Here is a 24,402-nt window from a genome sequence, read left to right on the forward strand (position 1 = left end):
TACCAGAAGCGGCAGCTTGCCTAGTGTAGTCCTGAGTCTTGCCCTCTTTCATTCATAAAGTGATGTCAGCGGGGGCTGGGGGGCTCCGGTGGGCTTGGCGTATATTCCTTGGGCACTCTGGTTGGTTGGGTTCCTTTGCTGGGCTGGTCGGGTGGGAGTGGGTGTCTTACTTGCTGGGGCTGGTGGGCAGGGATAGGGTTACTTGTGAGTGAGAAACAAGGCAGAGATTCAGTGTTTCTGTGTGCCTCAGTAGACAGCTCAGTTCCCTGCTAGTTTCCAACTATCCTTATTTAGGGAAGACCTGCTTTGACATTCCTGGACCCTCCTCAGGAACCGATCCCTGTGACCGGTATCAAAACTTCAGTCCGATTGCCTATTGTTTTGCTGACGCTGTTCAACTTTAAAGGATTAAAAGACATAGGAAGGGGACAACTTCATTTTTATTTGATCCAAGCGAGACAATAACTTCGACTTTAAAGTTTAATTGCTTGTCTATGTGTCACACAATTTGCTGTATCTCCTTAAATTCGGGACCCCATTGGAGAAACTTCACTAACCCAAGTGTCCATCATCAAGAGTACTCTAGATTGAAATCATCTTTCTGAGTTGCCTGCACTAGAAGGGGAAGGAAAAAAGGGAAAACTGAAATAAGGTAATGGACGCTCACTTTATTGTCTTATATTTTCCCGTTCATTATAATTTCCTTGCCAGATACCAGCATAACAGGCTTGTGGTCCTTATTTCTCACTGGATCAGTTCATGTATGGTGTTCTAAAATTAATAAATATAAAATCCCCAAAATACCGACGCTTCAGATGTCATTTTAGTATGTCCCAGGCAAGGATGTAGGCAAAGATACTTCTGTGCACATTTTATTTTTCACCCTTTTCTGAACTGCTTTGGCAATAGTACAGCCAGGAAACTAATTGACCAAACTTCCTTTTCAGATCCATGCATAACCTGTTAATAATTACCAATCTGAAAATTGCCACACTTTTAACAAAACCAGTGGCTGATGTATTCTGTACTTGGAGTGAAGGAGTTGGATTGAATTGTTTGAATGGACAACAGCAGTAGTGTAAGAATCTGAGTACAGAACGGACATTTTTTGCCACATTCAAAGCAGATGAACCCAAGAAAAAGGTACTAGTGGGTGCTGTGGCGCACAGTTGGGGGTGGTGATGCACGTTGATTCCCGTCGCTTGAAAGCTAGACTGTCTCTCTAAACAGGGAACAAACACTGGTATATGGAAACCTGCCAGGGTGCAGTGCTGCTGGGTGAACTATTTAGGGCATAGTGGCACAACCGATCTGAGGACTTGGGCAGCCTTTTTCCGCTGTGCGCCTTGAGAATACCAGCCAGACTCCAGCACTTCTGGATAAAATGTCATGCAGTCAGTCAGTAAATTCATTTCTTTGCCTTGATGTAATTAGTTTCATGATGTAGGAAGTTTCCTTTCCAGAGCAGAGGCGAACCACATCCGAAAGATGTTCTTTGCGTTTGCGCTCTGTCTGGGGCATTTTTTTTTCTTGAACCGCAGTAGCTTACAGATGTTTATTGAAACATAAATAAAGAGCATCACAGAAAGGTACGAATTATTCTTACAAATGTCTCAACAGTAAAATGCTGCTTGAGGATTGGGCTGTTTCCGCAAGTGTTCCATCATTTGACAGTTTTATTTCTGTTGTCCTGACTAAAATAGTTACATTTAATTTCTTTGAATGTAGAAACGTCCCTGTTTTTAATTACATTTTAAACCGTTTTACTGCTAGTGTATTTCAGAATTATTTAACGTTACCGACTAGAACAGGGATGTTGGTGTTATTGTTATTATTATTATTTAATTATCAGATTGATTATTAATATACCTCTCAACTGTCCAGATTTTCGCAGAATGTACAGGTTTTGGACTCATATGTTTGGTCTGTTCCTTATAAAATCTGTGGTTTTCTAGCAAATTATCGAGGACTGAATTACAAAGAAACAAAGTAACAGACATTTGAGTTTCAGACTTCATATCCTTCAGAAAATACATAATAATGCAAAACCTGATCTTCTAACAACATTCTGGGTTTACAAGAGCAATATTTAAAATCTGTCCCTGTTTTGGGGCCTTTGCCCACCATTATTTATGGCTTTGTCCAGAATTCTTGCACTGAGAAGTTAAGAAGTGTAAGACACTTTTTTATAAGTTTGTCCCCCTTTCCTGAATTATTTTTTTGTCAAGATCTACAATCACCCCACCCACTTGTACAATACATGAACTTTGTTTCTGTTTTTAAGCAAGGCGAACTTGGCAATAATGTTCATCGTGTATAATCTGTTTCCAAATCACAGCTCCTCAGACTTTAGCTGTTTTTAACTATTAACACAAGTTTAGTTGTACAATGCCATCTCTCGGTTTGCAGTGCCGAATAAAAGACATCATTATCTTTAAAAGTAGTCTATCATGTCGGAGCAATATATCAACACGGGTAAAGTTAGAACTTGTCTGGGAAAACACAAAACAGTGGTTTACTTTTATGCTGTTTGGCGACGCTAAAGTTTTATATTCCATATGTTTTTGGTTTGTTGGTTTTGCACCCCCCCCCCCCACACACACACACACACACACATACACACAGTTTATGTAGGAGTATGTTGTGAGTTTGTAAGGGATTATTTCAAGAGAAGGACAGCTCAGGCGTTTGCAATGCTTAGAAAGAAGTTCAGTGATACACACACAGGTGGGAACTGTTTACTTCTGTGCTCCTGTCCCTTAGGATCACTTCTGAGCTTCAGATTTCATTGTGTCTGTTCCTTAGATGTTGCTTGAGATGATGTTAACAGTGGGCGTCAGTGACCCGTGTCTGGAAAGGACATCTCCACTGCGCCACAGGAGGCACCTTACAAGATAACAGAACAATATCGAGATGCTTCCTGTTTAGAATTACCGGGTTTGCTCAGTTATCTGTGTTTCCTTTAAGGGACCCCATTTTAGAACTATTTACAGTTACGAAACTCATAAAAACTGGAGATCAGCGTGAAAGATCAGCAGATGAAATCGCTTACTGTGAGGTTGTATTTCAAGGGAGTGTATGTGTGTGTGTGAGGTTAGGTTTGACTGGCATCTCAAGTGAGTGTGATACTAAAACAATGCTGTTATCAGTTCTTATAAGGACCAGACTAAGAGATGGATACATTAGATAGCATTGTTTGCAGAAATCAGAATGTTATTACAAGGAAACAATTGCCATCAGTTAGTTCTGCTCTTTGAACATGCACATAGATATCTGATACACATTTCTGAGAAATACACAGTTTTATACTCACAAGGGAATGTGGTATGAGTACTTTATTAGATCAGAAAGCGAAAATGTCATTATTAACTTGCTGAAAAGTTCTTGATTTTTAGAAGCTACTTAGATCAGTTAATAAGGATGGCTGTCATAGCAAGCCAGTATAACAGGTTAAGATTCCTTAGTTTATGGTGCATGCCTGAGGCATTACATAGCTATACCTGTCAATGCCACATTAGGAGATGTTCCACCAAAGACTAGAACCTGTGTTTTTAATCCCACACGCTACAACACTGGGTGTTTTTTTACTTCCTTTAGACACGGTTTAATAAGCATTTCGTTTCGTTCATCATGATTAACTTGGACACATTTACGTTGAATATTATAAATAAATGGGCACAGTGCGTGTTAATTACGCAAACGTTTCTGTTGTAGCAACGAAATGCGCCAAAATTTGTAGTTCAATTGTTTAAAGCTATCTGAACAGTTTGCAGACCGACAACAAACATACCGAGAGCGGAGTTAGCAGATCAACAAAGAAATATGCAAATCCATCTTATGAATGAATTCAACCGTTTGCTTAGGATGGTGTGCAGTTTTTCACGACTTAATTTAACTGATTTAACTTCACCAGTTTATAAAAAATATACTAGCTTGTGCGTGTTTTTTTTCAGCCACAGCTTTATGAAACTGCAGATGCTGGTCATTGCCAATGCCAAGAGTCTTGTTATGAACTTGTTTGTGAATTGATCAGTTCGGTACCACACGTCCTTATTATCTGCTTTGTTTAAAAGATTAAACGAAATAATCTCATGGTCAAATAAATACATGCAAAAGTAATGCTGGGAAACACTTATTTGATTTATGCACTGCTGAAGTGAATGATTTTGGCAACCCCCAGTTAGACTTGTCCTGCAAGTTCAATTCCAAAGGAATCCCTGATAAAGAAAATACATCCCCTTGTGGGAGTTGACAGGCCATTATGTGAAGGGCAGGACACATGCAGCTAACTGCCTTTCCACTGTCTGGTACTGACCTGACAAATCTCCAGGCCCACCTTTCTGAGTGTAAAGCAAGTTTTGTGCATCATAATCTGCATTAAATTACCCCCCCCCCCCCATGCACACACAGGTAAATTACTACAGGTGCGCACACAGGTTAATTACTACAGTTGCAGCACACACAGGTTAATTACTACAGGGAAATAAGGAAAACATTTTGATGGTCTTAAGCATTCTGTTTGAGTGGTGCACTTTCTGACTTTCTGCCTCACCCTCCTTTTTCTTTTGAGGGGACATCAACATTTTTTGACCACCATTTTATGCAGTCACACTATACCCTTGAAATGTCAGAGGCTTACCAAGAAAATGTGCTGTACTATGCAGTATAATCTATGTACATGTTAAATAATCAACTTTGCAGAGAGCAAAACACAAAGCAGTGGTTTACTTTTATGCTGTTCGTCAATGCTAAAGTTTTATATTCCATATTTTGATTTTTGCATGAGTGTGTTCATTGTAACATTAGTACACTTACCTTGCACATCTAGGGTTGCAATTGGTTACTGCTCTGTCAGTACATTTAGAAAGCAATGTACACCCAACAGTAACAAAAGAAAATATTTTGCCATCTTTATGTATTACTTAAAGTCTGTGATTCCCTGCTTCGGGATAATGTAACCAGCAAGTGCAGAAAACCTATTTATCATTAAATAATTGCTCCCCTGGAAATCAGTAGGTTAGTGGATGTATTGACATTAATTCAACAAGTACTCATAAACTGAACTATACACCAGGCAGTGCAAAATTGATCTGGCTGTTTTCTGTCTGAGTTCAAGCAAGGGTGAATATAAATAATGAATTGTATTTCTATCGGTAGCAGATGTTACTGGCAATGATGTCAGAGCACAGACAGAGCCATTCCCTCCAGTACATTAACAGTATTTGTGGCCTACATTAGCTACTAATGTAGTTACTATTAGTACCACCCAATGGGGATTTGCGATCACACATGCTGTGAGACAACATTCCTAAAGTTATTGCCACATCTAAGCTGTTGTTGCTGATATGCAAACTTCAGATTGGTAACCCCCCTTTCATACTGTCTATTCTCCAGGCAATTAATATTTAGTTATGCTTATCAAACTGTGAAAAAAATATTCTGAGTCTTTTTCTGTTGTACAATTCAGTGTAAAAATGTAAGTATTAATAAAAAACACACTATTAGCATAGATAAAATAGATAAAATATGTTTTCCATTGTCTACCAGGGAAATAATTGATAAAATTGAAAACTGTATCATGTTTCTTGTCAAATGCGAACAGTACGTTTTTCTGAGTTGTCTGAAGCATTGTTACTAGGCTTAGATTGCCTCTTTAGAGTGCGCACTCATCAATAGAGTTACCGAGTTGAGCAGCTGGAGAAGTTCATTAAAATTCATTAGCTTTCCCAAAGTGTTTGGACATTTGGAAACTACAGCCTTATTATTAGGCATATAACTCCTAGAAGAGAGCGCTCTTTTCACTTCTTAGAAGGATTGCCTTGGTCTTGCTGCCTAGATCATCAATAGCCCAGCCATAACAGTCTGACAAGTGCCATTGTGAGGTGACAAAGAGAGTGACTAATGGATTGTCACATACTGCCAAAGCTATTCTTACACTGCTAGAAACTCACTCGGAGTATTTTACTAAGAAATACAGAAAATGACAAAACTTCATTTTGTGTTTAAACAGTCCATGAATTGACATTGCCATGTTACTAGCAAACAGTGCACCATCATGGGCCACATACCTTTGCTTATTTCAACAAACTATTGACATGCAAGCATGTTTACTGATGGTTAACTTGCAGTTCTGGTTGCTCTGATTATTATACCTATTTCCAATTTCTTCTCTTTTTTTTTTTTCCTGAAAAATGTACATACTTTCCAAAAACTGTCTTCTGTTATATGGACTTGGTCAGTAAACATGGCAGGTGCTGTTACAAATTGCAAAATGCCTAGTACAGACAGGAGAAGTTCATGAAAGCATGCCTGTTGGGATTCTACCAGCATATCAGTATATCTTCTATAGTGCATGTATTGATTGTACTATAATTTCAAAGTCCCTTCCTGTTTTGTCAAGCTTCATTTCCATGTGTGTATATAACATTCCTTGAGCTGTAACCACACCTGCTGTATCCTTTATTTTGTTTAATCAGCTCTGCTATTTCATGAGGGTTCTAACATTAAATAAAAAAATGTAAAAGAGAAAGAGAGAGCAAGAGAGGCTAAGGTCGGGGGCTTTAATAAAAACAATCCTCTTTTTATTTTAGTACTAGCAACTCTGTTATCATTACATGCAAGCCAGCTTAGTAATCCACTTTATGTGACATCCTGGCAATTGCTTCCATGACATGAAAACTAAACGAATTTTAATCTAGACAATACATTACAGTGGGTTTCTGTACAGGCATCCCATAATTTCCTCTGGAATCAAAACCAACTTCATTTTCCTATTATGGCAAAATAAACGGGAACATTCTAAAAATGTAATTTTGGTAAATCAAAAGGATTCCATCAAAAATATGATTTTTAGTAAAATTGCCAAACAGAGAAAAGGCAAAAACAAGACTGGCATTCAATTTGCCTTTTACCTAACTTAAAAAATACAAGAAAAGTTTTCCAACAGCTCCTTGTCTGGTAACAGGGTATAACAATCTAACAGCGGGCAAGAAATTCATGTTTGTATACTCTCCGTAAATATGTAGTTTTGTTACAGTTAGTAAAGGTTCATGTTGCATTTCGAGGCAGAAAAAAATATCTGTAGTTATGTTCTTTTCTTTTTGCTGAAATCCCTTAGGTTCACATAGACAGTTTCTGTAAAGATTTTTAAATGGCTTTTAATTAGCACTTCACAAGGTTAAAAGTTACCATGGCCTGTTACTGTATACCAAAATAAAGAACTGTGTGATAGCTAAGTTACCTTTAAAAGAAACTCACAGAATTATTTGTGGTCTGCATTTCAAGAGTTTATGTGCATATAAGGTCTGTGTAGTGTGCATGGTATGTTTTTAACACTACAAAGCACTAATTTACATATGACTTTCACTTTTTGTCTGATGGGGACAAATAACGCTGTTTCAAGTTTCAGACATTAAAGCAAACATTTAAAGAGTGAAATTATAGAAAAAATCCCTGCATGCATTTTTTTAAATTTGTGTTATCAGAGGTAAATGGAACTCATCAGCTCTCCTTTAAATAATTTCATATGGGTTTTGTATAGTGTTTAATTGTTGGATAGCTTGACGCTCACATTCACAGCTGCAAGAAACATTTTCCTCTCCCCTCCAAATAAAGCAGGTTGCAATAGTTTGTCTTCGAGGCAGGAAGGGTAACTACTGGTAGCTACTGTCACACTGTTACTATGTGTATAATACTCAACCTGTTGGAGGAAGAAATCCAGACAAAGGCAAAAACATAGGGACAAATTTCAAATGTTATTCATAAACTTAGAAAGTTACTAGAATAACAGGATCTGTGTTAGCATGCATTTTCTAAAGGATCTGAAGTCTGAAACTCAAATGTATGCCATTATGTAGTAACTTCAATCCTTGGTGATTTGCCAGAATAAACACAAATTTTATGAGGAACAGACCAAAAAATATGAAGAAAAAATCTAGATAATTGAGAGACATGACTCTGTGTCTTACAGTAGACAGCTTTCATTGGGATGGGATAGGAAGCGTTAACTATTGCCACACTGTTGCTGACTCTTTCTGTCTGAAAGTAGACTGCTTTCAGTGAGATGTCAGAGAGCAACTTCTTGGTGTACAGCCATTGAATTTGTTCTATACTCTACTAGGGTACAACTACAAGGCAGAAGGTCATATTCTTTGTGCCCATACTTTAAATGTGTAGCAAAGTGTTTGTAGTCAGTTAAAAATAGATTACAGTACTAAAGGCATTGTAAATGCAATGGCATCTTACATGCTGTCAAATCCATTTTAAGCATAAATCCAGTGAATGCAAGTGATACAACTACTTATAAAATAATTTTATTAGTAGAAGAATGTGTCTGAGGCAGTAAGAATGCAGTGGGAAGTGATGGCAGTGTTAGCAAAGAAACATATATGTATATAAATACGTGTGATTTTATATAACAGTTTAATAAAAACTACAAGAAAGACCCAGCAAAGCTTGAGTCTTCACTGCGTAATACCTTAAATCTGCTGAGGTAGATGTCCACGGGATATATGCACATGACCCCTTAACTCATTAGCACCTGTGTAGTGTGGAATGTTGCACCTCTTACAGCCTACACATACACATCCTTGCATTTCAGAGAATTTTCTGAAAAAATCAACTTATAAAGCATAAACTAGTCAAGGCTTTTCTACTATGGGACACCCTAGATTAAGAATCTTGGTATTGTTTTATTAATAACTCCTTACCCTTTCTAATCCTGCCTATTATAAGCTGGTAAGTCACTAAGTTAAAAAGTCTGGCCCAAGAAAGGTCTGGATGCCTATGGGTGTTAACTGGAAGTATACAAAAAAGGCACTATAGGCTTGAAAGAGTTAAAGACGCACCAGTGCTTCAGGTACATGACTTCAGAGTGACAGTGACTTTTTCACATTTTTAAGTCTTTACTGGTGCATTCAAGCCAATAAAGGCAATGACCTGAAGGTGGACAACACAAGGTAGAGTGACCTTAGAATGACAATAATTAAGTAAAAGGCGGGTAAATGCCTCCATATGGCTGGAGCAAGGGTGATTATCATCCTGTAGAAATGACGTTTTAGTGTTTTTTTTTTTCTCATTTAGTTTCAGTTAAATGAGCCTATCAGGCTTGAGTACATGTATTATAAGCAGCTGTCATTTAATGAACTATAGTTGCCAGATGATTTTGAAACAAGTTCAGATGTTTTAAGGAGTAATACTGGATCATTCATACTGCTATAGGGGCATAACACCAAGTTCTTCAGTAAAATAGTTTGGTGCAAAGTGTAGACTTTCTTTCTCAAACTTTATTTTCCCCTGTTTATGAGAAATACAAGACAGACTAACAAGGTTAGGAGATGTTTAAAAATTTGCGGCTAAGAGTACTAAAATGCATCTTAACAATTTGTGAAAGGCCGTCTGTGATGTCACCCTTTTGAATTCTTTACAAAATGGTGTTTGAATAAGCTGGCTTGACTGAAGTGGCAATGGAATACTTTATGCGGTGTACCTACATCTTCAACAGCAGTGACCTGAGTTTGAGAAAAGGCATACAATGTTTGAGGGCCTGCCATATATACATGAGCTCACAACAGGTGCACGCGTACGCGCGCACACACACACACACACACACACACACACACACACACACACACACACACACACACACACACACACACACACACACACACACACACACACACACGCACAAACTAGTCATGGTCAAGAAGGTTTTCTAGGGTGGTGGGCAGGTTCTAACACCTGCTGATGACAAGAAATAAGCAGGCTGATCCTCTGGGACAGAGTCTGGTCATAACTGGCCTACAGATCAGAACACAGCATAGTACAATAATAAACATGTCTAAAGGCAGCATTCAGCAAGCAAGTCCAAGTAGTGCATTAAAGAATGTTCTAATGTTGTTGTTGTTCTTTTCGGCTTTTCCCAGTTAGGGGTTGCCACAGTGGAACTCCGGTCCGCTAATGATTGTCAGTAGATTTTTATGGTGCCGAGTTGCCAGCCTGACACCCAACCTTCATGCCCATTCATGCATGTCTTTCGGAGGCCATTCGACCGCGGGGAGGACATGCAGACTCCACACAGAAGGCACTCCAGTTGAGAATCGAACAGGAGAATCTCTTGCTGTGAGGCAACAACGCTACCGTTGTACCACCGCAGCTTCCCAAATAATGCTCTAATGTACAGGATGCAAAAATGTAAAGAACTACATACATCAAGGTATTGGAGGTTGCACATTTTGGAATACTTAATGCCTACCCACTTATATACAGTCACAAAAACAGTGGGAATCAAAGCAGTCACTATACAGAGCAAAATTTTCTGTTGTTATGGTAACATATTAACACAGTACATGCTTCACAAGTATAAATCCTGAATACAGTAGCAAAACAGCATATCAGATGGGTGAACCATTTGTTGAAATTAATGTTTATTGAACTGAGTAAACTAGCTGATGAACACATAAAGGATACTATGGGTCTCTGGATAAAGTACTAACTACTAGAAACTGTACAGAGGAACAACAGATGCCTTTATAAATACTTTGACATAACAGAATCACTCAATGATCTTTTGAAATGTTCTGAAGGGTATTGTAATTAAATGTATGAAATGAGTTGTCAAATGGGGCTAAGCATGCTCACTGACTCTTGTTCCTCTGTGCTCCCAGCTCCTTATTCCTACCCTGTGTAACACTGAGTGGAGTTGCCTATAATGCTTTTATGATAAATGTACATGTACATTGTATCTTTCACCCAGAAAAAAATCTCTGCCGGCTTTTGGAAGGATCTAGGATATACTATTATTGAAGTATGGAGAATGGCACTGTATGATAATAATAGTACAGAAAGGCACCGTGATCCAGTTAAGTCTAACTAATGAAAGGAGTACAGAGGAAAACATCAAATATAATGAGCAGAAAAGACTACTTTGAGTTATTCTTAATGGTCTTGGTCAATAAATGCAGTAGTTCACATTGGTGTCAAGGAAGGCAATACAAGATAGACTTTGGGAGAATTTGAGGCTGCCCATCCAATTTTCTAGGTTTACCTTGACGGTAGTAAGGGTACTACCATAGCTGACATGTAGTGGAAGTTTATTCTAGCGGATGGACACTGTGATATGAATCTATGACACTGTGACTTATTTATCTATTGATGAAAAATGAGTTCCTTTAACCAGATATTTGAGCTAAACTTACTCTGTGAAGAAATAGGCGGTCAAAGAGAGTCAGTAAGATCTTTTTTGCCTTTAAAGGCTGGATACAGGTCTTCAGAGAGGAGTGTGAATGCAGACAGGGCTACCAGTCTGTTCTGATCATTTAGATTTTTTGAGGCCATTTGGTCTTTTACTTATGAATCTCTGAATTCTCTTAAGTTGAGTGATATATTTAAACAAAAACATACCAAATGTGAATTAAGTAGACCACATGATTTAATGATGAGTGTGTATCATAAGTAATATTATTATTAATTTAGTTATTTAACCATGAGCTGCTAGATTACAATTTTCTACATGGCAAATAAGTGAAATACTTTTAAGTAACTCATTCCAGCTTTCCATCTTTCTATACCATAAGCTGCTACTTTAAACAAAACAGGAGTTCCCTCATCAAAAATATGTTACATGCTTTGAGTAAACACTCAGAAGTGTGTGTTGGTTTCAAAAAGTGTTTTGTTTTGTTGTGGTTGAACTTGCCCCCCCCCAATGTAAGGTATGGAAGTAGGGAGGAATGTTTAGATTTATTTGGAATATTTATGGCAACCTAAGTCAGATGACAGTAGTCATAAATTGCTTAATATCGCAATTACTTCTCCTGTTATTTAAAGAAGAAGGAAGTTCTGTCATGTGACTTAGCCATGTGATTTTTTTTTTATATATTTAAAGAGTTTGTTGAACGTCAGTTGTGAACAGTCGGATTAAGTCTCCTTCCTTTTGAAATATTGATAGAGACAAAAGCACTAATTATCATATATTTTTATCTACTGTATTTTTTTTTATTTTTCAATAAATAGTAATAACTGTATCAGTGTTTTTTGCAGTTTTTCCTGTTTTTTTTCCACCTGAGGGAATTCCCATTTTTGTTCAGTATGTTTAAACAAGTTTCTGGAGTCAGTGACATTTTTTCATTTTCTTTTTTTTCCATTTTCTATAAGCTGCTACTTTGTTATTGCAGCATATTCTTCATTCTGCATTTCCCCTTTTTAGTTTAATGTATACATTATAAAACTGGAAATTACCTGTCCTTCTCCTATACACAACCTTTACAACCATACCTCCCAACTGTACATATATTTTTAGGGATGTCCCTAATTTTGTCTCAAAATGTTGCTGTATATCTACTAAAACTGAACATTTGTTTATGATGTCTGCCAGTATCAGAAGTATTTAACAAGAATCTACTTTGTGAAGCCTTTTCCCTAATTATTATTATTATTATTATTATTATTATTATTACTTTGTCCTAAATTCTCAGGGTAAAAAAGAGCTACATTTACACATGTTGTTGCTTTTAGTTTACATTCTGCCATAAGTGACATTTAAAGTAAATTTGTAAAGCACCTTTTCAAATACTGAAGGTGTGGGAGCCATGCATTTACAGCATATCTTCTATTACAGTCTTCAGAACTGCATTTTTTAAAGCAGGGTTGATTGCTACTGCAAGTACATTTTTCTTTGGATGTGGTATCAGCCCTTGAGACAAAAATGAATGCCCTTGAGTTTAAAACATCGTATTTTTTTAAAACTAACTTTTCAAAAGAACAGAAACAAAACAACATTGAAATGTCTGCGGCAGACTATGCCTTGAAATTATCCTGCTCCAAATTATAATCCTACACTCCACATTCCCTGTAATTAAACATTAGTTGTTATGTATTCCAGATGACTTGCTTCAAGTTGAATCCCTGTCATTTGTACTATATTAAATCATTTTCATTTCTTCTGGACATGCAAACAATCAAGCTCTACAAAGAAATGTGCTGAACAGATCTGCAGTGTTGAGTGGTAATTTGGTTATACTTTATCATTGTAAGGCCTGGAAAAAAACAGAAGTGATATACATTGTCCTGCCTAATTACACATGTATGGAATTTGTTTTCGCAAGTTAGTCTATAAAAGCAAAATCAATCTCTTGTAATAGCTTTTAGTTAGTGTTATTTCATAGATACATGGTGTTATTTCTGTAGTAATAAGCTTGACTTTATTGTTCAGAATTTGCTTGTGTTACTGTTGCTTTTCATCTTTACTTACGTCTAAAATAGCATGGTGGGTTATTTCATTAAAAGTACATCTCAAAATAGCTGCCTTATTTGCCCTGATAAGAGCAGAAGTAGCCTGTATACTGTTAAATGTTTATACAGTAAACTCTTAGTTAACTGGAACCCAAGCAACCAGAACTCTCAAGCAACCAGAAAAAAAAAAATCAAAGAAATACAGTACAATTTTCATGTGTTGCACTTTCTGTTTCCACCCTGCAGAAACATACCTTACACTTTTTTGAGTTTTAGACTTTTAAAAAGGATGATAGGAATACATTTCCTCTCTACCCATCCGGAGAACAGGTCAAACCAAGCAAATAGTATAGGGTGCAGTATTAGGCAGAACTATTCTCAAGCAGCCAGAAACTATAGTTATCTGGTATCTACCAATCCACATGGGTGCCGGTTAACTGAGAATTTATTGTACTACAAAAGACACTGATTTGTACTTGGAGACAATGTCACGTTTCTTTTCTTGAAATTGGGACAGTACTTTTCTTAGTTTGGTGCTAGTTCAGTACAAACGTTCATAATTTGCCAATGTGTATGCCACTTTTGTTTCATCTCTGAAACAAAACTTAGATAACATCAAGAAAACCCTACAGCAAGCACTGTAAGGCAAACATTTAACCTGAAAGGCACTAGCTACGCTAAACCAGAAACTATCAAATGTCTCATATTGTAAGGAAGATTTTGTAAACTGAGTAATAACATCACTGCTTTGTTTCTTCCAAGCTTCACAAAGCTGCAGATTTATTATCAGTACCCATATATGTCTGACAGGAATTTGTTGTTGGTTTGATGGTTATTATAACAGATAAACTCAGGGAGAATCAGTTGCATGATTCTTCTGTGACTTCCTTTAACTGCAGTTGCAGCATGAATAGCTGGCACAGCTTGGCTTAAAATAATGCCTGAGCACATAAATACTATAAGTAATGCAAAGATAGGGGAATCTGTTATCGGTCATGTTTATCTTATCAGCTGCCAGACTGATGTGTTGGTATGAAAATGCTGCTGGGATGCAGGGTATTTGAGATATCATTTAATAGTGTTGTCTGCTTACTGTAGTAACATAGAACTATCAAGGAACATCAGTGGCCCTACTGTTTGCAATGTAAAATAGTCCATGAAAATCGAATACATATGGTCAAATTATCTACCTCAGAGTATAAGTCAGATGTCTGTGACTACATTGTTAGAAACATTCCTTCAGGCTTCAGAAAATGTCTATCGTGCAAAAGATTGGTTGAAGCCAAATGGCATTACATCAAATGCTGAAATAGTCTGAATCATGATATTTTGTAACAAAACATTTATAATGATACATCTCATCTTATATGTAGCTCACCCCATAATAAAACTAGTTAAGTGACAAGAAGTTGACAGTAAGTGCCAACTACTTAGGATTCCAGCGTGATCTAAAGTGTGTTTTATAGAATATGTAACAGCTGAGACACAGAAAACTTGATATGATCTGCCTACTCGTTTAAGAATTTCCGAAGTGCTGATACAAACCTCTGCCTTGCTCTTCTGTTATTGCCTGTTGTAGTGCATGTAGGGAATAGTATTATAATCATTATCAGACGTTTTCTATCAGATCTGTGACTCTGCAATTACTCTACTGAAGGACAACCACATTTGTAGTTGGCCTCTCCCCCATAGTCACAGCACTGTTTACTGATAATGGCTAAATGTAGTTACATGAGCAATTCATACTTTAATCTTCTTACAACTGTATGCTACACCTTGGTGTGATTTTTAGTATTCATAACCATTTAGTTCTTTTCATGAACTGTGTTGAATACTGAGAAAATAATGCTGAAAGGTCTTTCTCTTGAAAATATTTTCATTATTGACTTCATGCTAGGCATGATACACAGCTTATCTGCCTTACTGTGAGCATTCAGTGTTCACAGCTTCCTAACTGGACATATTTGGACGTAACTGTACATAAATTGTGTAGTTTTGGGAATGCTGATAATAAGTGTAAGAGTATTAGCCAGAACGAGGCTGACCTTCACTGTAGTAGAGAGATACACCATAGAAGTAAGTTGTTGACACTTGCATTGCATAATTTTCTACAACCTTAAAGAGTATTCACATATAAATCAATAACAAAGGCTTGTTATGGTTAGCTATTCTTTGAATATCCCCCCACAGCTGATTACCAAATACTCTCCTGTTCTCATTCACCAAATCGACAGAACCTAAAAAGCCTCCCTTAGACTATCTTCAGCTTATGTTCGAGGCATGTGAGGGGATCAAGGCACCCCAGTGTAGCATCATATTGCTGCCAAAGAGATTTTTTCTTTATTAATGTCCTAAGACGCCCCCATATATACACATCAGTAATACCTTAGGACAGACATAAAATGGTTGTGTGGTATATCATCCTGCCTCCATGCAGATGCATTTAGTGCCCTACCTCCCTGAAGATAATACCCCCCCCCCCAAGCATGTCCCCAGCCTCCACCAGAGATCAACCTCATGGTGCATCTGAGGGTGCATCCTTTCCCTAAGATGTACACATTCAGCCTCACCTTGCTGGCATCTCAGACACCAGAGCTACTAATAGAACATATGTTGCCTTGGCCATAGTTAGGATTTTATTTCCCAATGCCACTGGGCTTGCTTTGTTTTGGATAGATATGTAAGCTCTGAATATTAGTAGTGATAGCACAATAGCAAAAAAGACCTTATATGAATGCATTCATTCATATTCATGAGCCTTTGTAGGAATGTTGCAAGACTGGCTGAAAGGTATTCAACTATTTGACAGAATTGTTATTCAATTTATTTAATATACATTCTGCTATGTGACAAAAATCAGTTCATATGCTGCTCTGCAATTCCTGACCTGCAGTGAAGAGATGCTTTTTTTTTCTACACTAATAGCAAATGTCTTGTCTGGTTAAGCATTCTTCTTCTTGTATGTCTTTAATGGTGTACAAAGTATCTTTGCGATCTTTGAGAAACTACATTGTGGAGACATTGTGTTTTTTATTGCCACTGCAATCTATGCTAGCTTACCATCAGAAGAGACAGTACCTAAAGTATAAGTGCAGCACCTATGAAAAGTGAAATACAATCACCAGAGAATTACAGCACATCTCAAACCTCACTCTAATGCCCTTAATGCATTTTTGCAGAAGACACCCCCCCACCTCTACATTTGTGCTACACACACACACACACACACACACACATATATATATATATATATATATATATATATATATATATATATATATATATATATATTTACGAACACTGCAATCACTGTGCCTCAGAGTAAGAGGAACAGTCCAAGGGATGCCCTACTGGTTGTTGACTTACAACTCGTTAAAGAACTAGCTGTGCACAACTCTGCAAAATTAAATTCCCTGACTGCTGAGCTCCATAAGAAATCACTGTGAGTGTAATTTCTAAGTATCTGCCAGTAATGATTCATTTCTTTGGTGAGATTTCTCCCTTCTTTGTATTTGTGTGACCATGTAGTTAGTATATATAACTCGAAGGGGGGGCAAAGACTTGCCTCCCACATGAGCAAAGCAGGGAAGCTCACCCCCCCCCCCCCCACACACACACACACAAAAGTGTGTTTATATTAATATTTTTCATTTGTTGAGAACTTGTGCTCCACACATTGTTTTCTTGGGGATCTGTAACTCAAGGACTCAGACTGGAAGCTACTCCAAGGCACTGCAACCCCTGGGTATAATATGTACTTCTCATATTCACACTTCTGGACTCAGGCTAAGCAACACAAGTACAGCCCTCAGAAATTCAGCTCAAACCCATCTGTGTCCACCTGCACCAGTAGTCGTAGACACAAGTAAGTAGCAAGCAAATATAAAGTAGACATGCCATCAACTAACACTGGTAGTGCTCAGTAAAACTGGTGATTGATGCAAAACTAACAGCAAATAGTTTAAAAGTCATGCAACCTGCAATTTATAGTTTATGAGCCACACATATGGAGATGCAAAGATCAGACTGTGGAGGTCTGAATACAGCAAGGGGGCAAATAATAAAGACGTTGTCAACTGCAGTTAAATAGGATCAACCAGGTATGTCAATTATTATTAAAAAAATTATGTAAAGGGTAGCACTAAATATATTTTAACAAGAACTAAGCCACATGCCAAAGGCACAAAGTTACAAAATAAAAAAAATACTAAGTAAAGAAACATAGATAGTGGAAAATAAATTAAAAATTACTTTGCACATAACAAATCTGTTTTATGCAGTGATATGGCTACCCCAGAAGGTATCTTTATAAGTGGTAGAAGTGAAATTTGTCAAGCCTCAGTTACTCAAAGCACAGGACTCTGAGGAAGACAATGTCATTTATGGAAAATCACTGCTGTTGTAATTTCTAAGTGAGCAACATCAGTGATTCACTTCTTTTGGGAGACTTCTCCCTTCTTTGAAGTGGTATGACCGTGAAGTTGATATATCTAAGTTTAAGAGGTACTTGCCCTCCTCATCAGGGAGTGCAAGGGGGAACAAGACCTTGAAGTTAATGTTTTCACCTGTCTGTGTTTCAGGTATTATTTCTCTGCATTTCTGATGCAAAAGATATTGTTGCACAGTGTGTAGAACGGGTCTATATCACATCGTCGAACTTGTATAAGTTTGAACGATGTAATATCGAACCCAAAAGTCCGAAAGCAAAAACAGCAAAGCCACAGCACATCGATTTTTTTCCCAGGGAAAAAAATCAGTGGGCAATTTTCAGGGCTTTGCTATTTCCTCCACTGTGGTGCAGTTTCGGAGTTTATATATTTAAGTAGGGGGGTGTGGGGGCAAATCTCCCCACTATAGTTTTAGTTTAAGGTTTATGTTTTTTTTTCTTTTTTGTTAGGGAACAGCAATTTTTTTCCCTAGGAAAAAAATCACTGTTCTGTGCGTTCGTTATTGTGTGGTTCTGGACTTTTGGGTTCGATATTATATTGTTTGAACTTATACAAGTCCGATGATGTGATATAGGCCCGTATAGAACTATCCAGAAAATACATATTTGAGCTAGTCCATCTGCAGTGACAGACCATTTCAATGAATATGGAAAACATCCTCTGAGGTTGTGTGTGATGATGTGACATATTGCCAGCAAGCCTGGAGAAGTAGGGCAGTGGATGGTGTACCATATGCCAGCATAACTAGCTGGAATTTTGCAAAAAAATTATATGTCATTTGTATATCAAACTGATTTGTACTAATGCTTTTGCTGAAAAATGTATTTGGAAAGTGTAAAACTGTTTGTGTTAAAATGTACCAGCAGTGTGCCCTTCTGGACAGAAAAATAAATATACACACATTATTGTAACTGTTTAAATGTTTATGCTTTAACAGAGGATACTGGAAGAGAAGAGGTTAATCTCAAACTTTGGAAACAGTTGGAAATTAAATTACCAGGCTTAGACTATAAAATTATATCTTACATTTCTCAATGTAGCTGGAGACAAACAGTCTGTACATGGAAGCTTCCTGCATTGTCTTTGGGCTTCTAGCTTCTAGCCAAGGGGGGAAGGACGGGAACCAGAAGTCAGCTAACCAGATGTATGTGATGTCATTCTGTAATCCATCACTAAAAATAATATTTTAATACTAAGTGAGACTGAAGTCTCAGGGCACTCTGTTCTTGCAACCTGTCAAGGAAGGACCACTTACCTACTTCATCTTGCCTTGCTCTAGTAAGTAACCAAGAAATAATAATTCTTTAGATCAGTCAGGAAAATATAGTGAGATTAGTTAAGTATTGTTTTTCTGTAACTATGTGAACCTGTCCACCTGTGTTATTTTTAATATTTCCTGTGATGGAAAATCTGGTGTTTACTGCAAATATATATTTAGTATTTTCATATTCTTTTCTTATTTATTATTAAATATATTTAAACTTTTCATTGTGGCTGGTCTTTTAGAGAATATTTCAGTCTCTGAGAGCACTTATATATATTTGGTGACAGCTCTGGCTGCACCTGAAAGCCTTGCTGTTGGTCAAACTACCATATGTATTAATATTAATTTCACTCAGTATAATTGGATACTCGTGCAAGAGCCTTAGAGTAGCTGGCTTTGGGTATCTGGTGGCAGTGTAACTACCTTATAGTCTGGGGAGAAGGAAGCATAACTAGTCTATCTGTGTCAGCCTTTCCCATGTGTGTGTGTGTGTGTGTGTGTGTGTGTGTGTGTGTGTGTGTGTGTGTGTGTGTGTGTGTGTGTGTGTGTGTGTGTGTGTGTGTGTGTGTGTGTGTGTGTGTGTGTGTGTGTGTGTGTGTGTGTGTGTGTGTGTGCAAATCAAATCTCAGAGAGTGTGTGTGTCAGCTGCTTGGAGCAGGGACACAAAGCACTGGTTTCACAGAGAGGGTGCTGGAGGACTTGGCTTGGACACTCAGCTGGGGACCCAACCTACCGGCTGCGCCAGTGGGGAGTCTCATTGGGGATCTGGAGAGAGAGATGACCCAGCCCCTGGACTGACTATGTTCCCTGTGTGCTCTTAAGAGAAATTGTGCTTAATGCAGAGAGCTGCCTCTGAAAATACTGGGTGTATCCATTTTTGTTCCAAGTGAATGTCCCTCTCCAGTGCCAGTGGTGAGGATTCAGGCTCCTTGATTACTAGCCCAGAGTGGGTACATCACATTGTGTTATATTTAGTAATTTAAGCACCCCAAAACCTACTGCATATGATATGTGGAGGGTTGCCATCACATCACCTAGAGAGGTACCATTTTAAGTTACTGTGTGTTTTTGATGAAATTGTCCATCACTGGAGAGAAAACTAAATATTTGTACCACAGCCCTGCCTAGGCCATGACGATTAATCTGCGTGTCTGGGTTTCAGAATGATATCACTGCCATAACTTTACCAGAAGATACTACACTAAAACCATTGTTACTACACATGGCAGGTTACTGGGTTTACCTAATTAACAAATTGTAAAGAAAACAAAATATTTCAGTGCTTTTGTGTACATACATTAGGAAAAATGCTTTAAGAACTGCAGTCTTGCATTCTATATCAATATCTATATGTGTGTGTGAGTCCATTTCTTTTAATTAGTGATGATTTGTGTGTGTTAACCTGTGTGTGTGTGTGTGTGTGTGTGTGTGTGTGTGTGTGTGTGTGTGTGTGTGTGTGTGTGTGTGTGTGTGTGTGTGTGTGTGTGTGTAAAAGAGAGATTTGGAGTGAGATATAAATTATTTTTCTTCTACAAGATTGAGAAACAAACTTTATGGTGACTGGCAAAGCCATGAAAAATGTAATCCACTTAATGTTAGAATATATTTCTAGCAATGCATGAAGCAGACCCCCACACATTATATTTATCTGTATTTTGCTATTTTTACTCATTTCAGTTGAAGTAGCAATTGCATGCCTTACTTAAGGTGTCTGCTGAATATGTTTTATGTAGTTTCTATAGATACTTATAAACAGTCTCATAGATGGTTTTCTACTGCAGTTCTGTTATGATTAATTTTTTAAGTTTTTCAGTATCAGATAAACCTTTTGTATTATTTTAGAAGTGTAGTGAAGATTATATTAGGATTTGATATCTTTATAGTTTAGATATATGTTTGGTAGTTTAACCATGTTTAGTTTAGTTATGCAGAATTCTTTTGCCAGTAGTGTTAGTTTCTGTTGGTTAGTTGCAGTTTTATTTTTACTTATTTTTACTTTTATGTGTTTATTGTTTTCCTCCCTGTAATTTATTATGGAAAAGAAAAAGTCAGTTTATCTTCTAGATGTTTCTCTCAAATGGCATTAGTTGTTTTGGGAGGTTAATCTTCTCTGTACAAATATTTGGCACATTCTATTTATCCAACATGCTATAATTTTCTGTAGATTTTATTCATTTATTTTGTAGGAATAACATTTATGTTTACGGAAAATAAAACAAAACAAATGCAAAGCATATTTTCTTTCTTGCATTATCTATCTATCTATCTATCTATCTATCTATCTATCTATCTATCTATCTATCTATCTATTTATCTATCTATCTGTCTATCTATCTATATATCGGTGCCATTGGTTTAGTTACAGCGCTCATTAACCTTCTGCTAGCATTTTTGGTATTTAAGTTGGTGGTAAAAGTGGTTATTACAGCTAAATTGCAGTAGCTTGTACGTAATATACTTCAGGAGTTTTCTCTGCATATGTCCAACCGTGGAGTTAGTATATGTAATTTGCAGAGGTGTGGGGGCTGTAGGGACAGAGCCTCCACATCAGGGGGTGTTGGGGAAAGCCATCCATGTAAAAGTAAAGTTTTAAGTTATTTTTTGTGATTGCAGCTGTAACACATTTGTTTTGTAGTTTAGTCAATACTTATCATCAATGAACTTTTCAAAGTGTTTTCTATCAAGGTACATCGCTGATTAAAAGAAATAGACTCACATACACATACATACACATAGTTATAGATATCGATATAGATATAGATATAGATACAGATATAGATATATAGATTAGTTATAGACATTGATATAGATATAGAATACAATGTTAAGTGAATTGCCACTCATTCTGTGGCAAAAGAGCTCTATACTGATACCATTTTCATGTTTGCTGTTGCCATAAAGTTAATCACATTTATTTTTTGATATGGAACACTTGACTTGAGTGGGCGTTCGAAAGACATGCGCAAATGGGCGTGCCTTAGTTGAAGGTTGGACGTCGAGCTGGCACCTCGGCGTTCGTGAAAATCTGTTGCCAATTATTAGCGGACCTGTTCCACTGTGGCGACCCCTAACCAGGAAAAGCCAAAAGACAAACAACAACAACAACATTAGCAAAATACAAAGTGGTGTGAAATATGAATTACTTTATAGATAACTAAACACTGAGCAGCATTTGCATTATGGTGCCTTATAATCATCTTTGTTTTAAAGTTATCAACATTTGTTTCATAAGAAATGAGAAGAAACTATTATGTTGGGCATTTTTATTTAGGAAATAACACTCATTTTATAGATATCTGAATGTAGAACTACTGCTTGTCAGATAAAAGCTGAAATATATGCATGTGCTGTAGTCCTTGCTAATTTACAAACAACTGAAAGATACCTGTGATTAATGAAAAAAACATATCGACACTGTATGATGAATAGAATGATACTTGTAGCACAGATGTGTCTGCATTGGATCTCATATGAATGTGAGGAGTACCGATAATATATATATGTGTATATATATATATATATATATATATATATATATATATATATATATATATATATATATATATATATATATATATATATACACACACACACACACACACACACACACACACACACACACACACACACACACACAACCACACACACACACACACACACACGCACACACACACACACACACACACACACACACACACACACACACACACACACAAACACACAAACAGGAATACAGTGACTTAGTGCTGCTGAAATGTAAAATATCTAAATGAACACTTAGAACATAATATTACAAATAGTCATTGACATGAAAGCTTTCAGTATGCAGAGTGATAAGAGCATGACATTGGGTTTTAATCACCACACAGAGTAAAATATCACAACAGACTGTAAATTGCTTGTACTTCTCAACCTCTACTCAATCTACCGTACCATAATCTTCCTTTTCTCTATTCTATAGGCACCTAGACAAAGCCAGACATGCTCAGTCACCCCAATGCACAGACATCCCTTTAGTCAAGATGGGCAAATTAAATCAGACAGCCACAATCTACAAAATTTTCCCTTAGACATTAGTGAACTTAAAAAAATACCATACATGACTATTCAAAAATAATGAATACACTCATAGCAGTAAAATAATGCTGGGAGGATATTTAATATAGTGAAGTCAAGTGCCCAGAAAAAAAAGATATATTGCCCTTACCATACAAAAGTGTTTATCTTGAATCCAAATCTAGGCATAATAATTTAAGTTTTATTAGATGCATGAGGTTTGGAATACACATTAGTCTCTTCTGTATTCTACTCATCTTCTCACTGGGACACTCATACTAATTAACAATGTTGGTATGGCGCAGAGAGTCGAGTCCTTTAAACTGTGAAGCAAAAGAATATTCATGATACAATCATTTCCTTAATACAAAAATGTTCTTCAAGAAGTAATTACGTTCTAACTGTATATCAAGGTTGGCCATCAGAGATTCTTGAGAAAACGTACGACTGTCTTCTAATGCTATAAAACTTCTCTTTCACAAGGAATCAGATTTGCCTTTGCTGCCACACTACAGTTTTGTTGTCAATGTATAGCTTTTTCAACTCAACCCTTCTCTCAGGAAGGATTTGAGTTTAAAAGCCCTGGGCCTTATATAATCACCACCTTCTCCACAGTGGTGGTGTGGACAAGTTTTAATGAACAATGAACATGCTTACTTGAGTTTTTATTTTTTCATTTGAGTTTTCTTTCTTTGCTGAGGCTTGTTTTCTTTAGAGGGGGGGTCTGTGGCAGGGAGCCTTCTGCATCTTGTTGAGGTATTTTCTTTATCTTGGATGAAATCATTTGTTAATGTTAATAAGGACAAAAACAATTATATAACTTGTTATATCATAGAACATGTACAGCCAAACACTAATTCTTGAAAAATTGACTGTAATGAACTCAAGTAAATATTTGTCATATAGAGGTGCTGTGGCTAACCAAATAAAATGTTTCTTATTTACTATGCAAAAGCAATTTTTGTTATTATATAGGAAAAGCATTTACATGTAGAAAGCATGGACTGTATTATTTAACAATATTTTACACAACAGGAAAATAGCAATAATATAAATAAGATTTCCACAGGGAATAAAATATTTTGTGAACCAACACAACCAATTGCATTGCAGAATATTATGCTAATATGTTTATACCACCTGGTGATTTCTTTGAATCCAAATGTAACCTCGATCTAAAGGACTGGTGTGTTAAGACTCCTCACACTTTACATCTCTATGTGTATCTATCGCTGTAGGTGTATAGTCTTCCAACATATAACGCTCTTGGCTTGACATGGTGCCAAATGTGTTTCACAAGAGGTTTCATGCTTTATTTCAGCTTCTGACAATTCCTGGCTATACTCCATAAATATTTGCATTTGCAAAAGTTGTTTGGTTGGCAAAACCTGATAAATAGGGACAGAT

The 24,402-nt window shown here is 36.9% G+C and overlaps 1 protein-coding gene across 2 annotated transcripts in view; it reads left to right on the forward strand.

Moving 5' to 3' along the window:
- Nucleotides 1-208: 208 nt before the first annotated feature.
- The window catches only part of NDNF (neuron derived neurotrophic factor), a 131,674-nt gene continuing 107,480 nt past the window's right edge, over nucleotides 209-24,402 (forward strand). The window contains exon 1 of one of the 2 annotated variants that reach the window (XM_044061537.1): nucleotides 209-652. Coding sequence is in view for 1 of the 2 variants with exons in the window: in XM_044061536.1 (XP_043917471.1) it covers nucleotides 1,127-1,143 (17 nt within the window). In the remaining variant the exon portion in view is untranslated. Of the gene's footprint in view, nucleotides 653-1,006; nucleotides 1,144-24,402 lie in introns of those variants that run through there. The other variant, XM_044061536.1, reaches the window with a different exon arrangement.

This window comes from Protopterus annectens, chromosome 2.part0, assembly GCF_019279795.1.
Source record: "Protopterus annectens isolate FY-2018-M chromosome 2.part0, PAN1.0, whole genome shotgun sequence".
Lineage (NCBI taxonomy): Eukaryota > Metazoa > Chordata > Ceratodontiformes > Protopteridae > Protopterus > Protopterus annectens.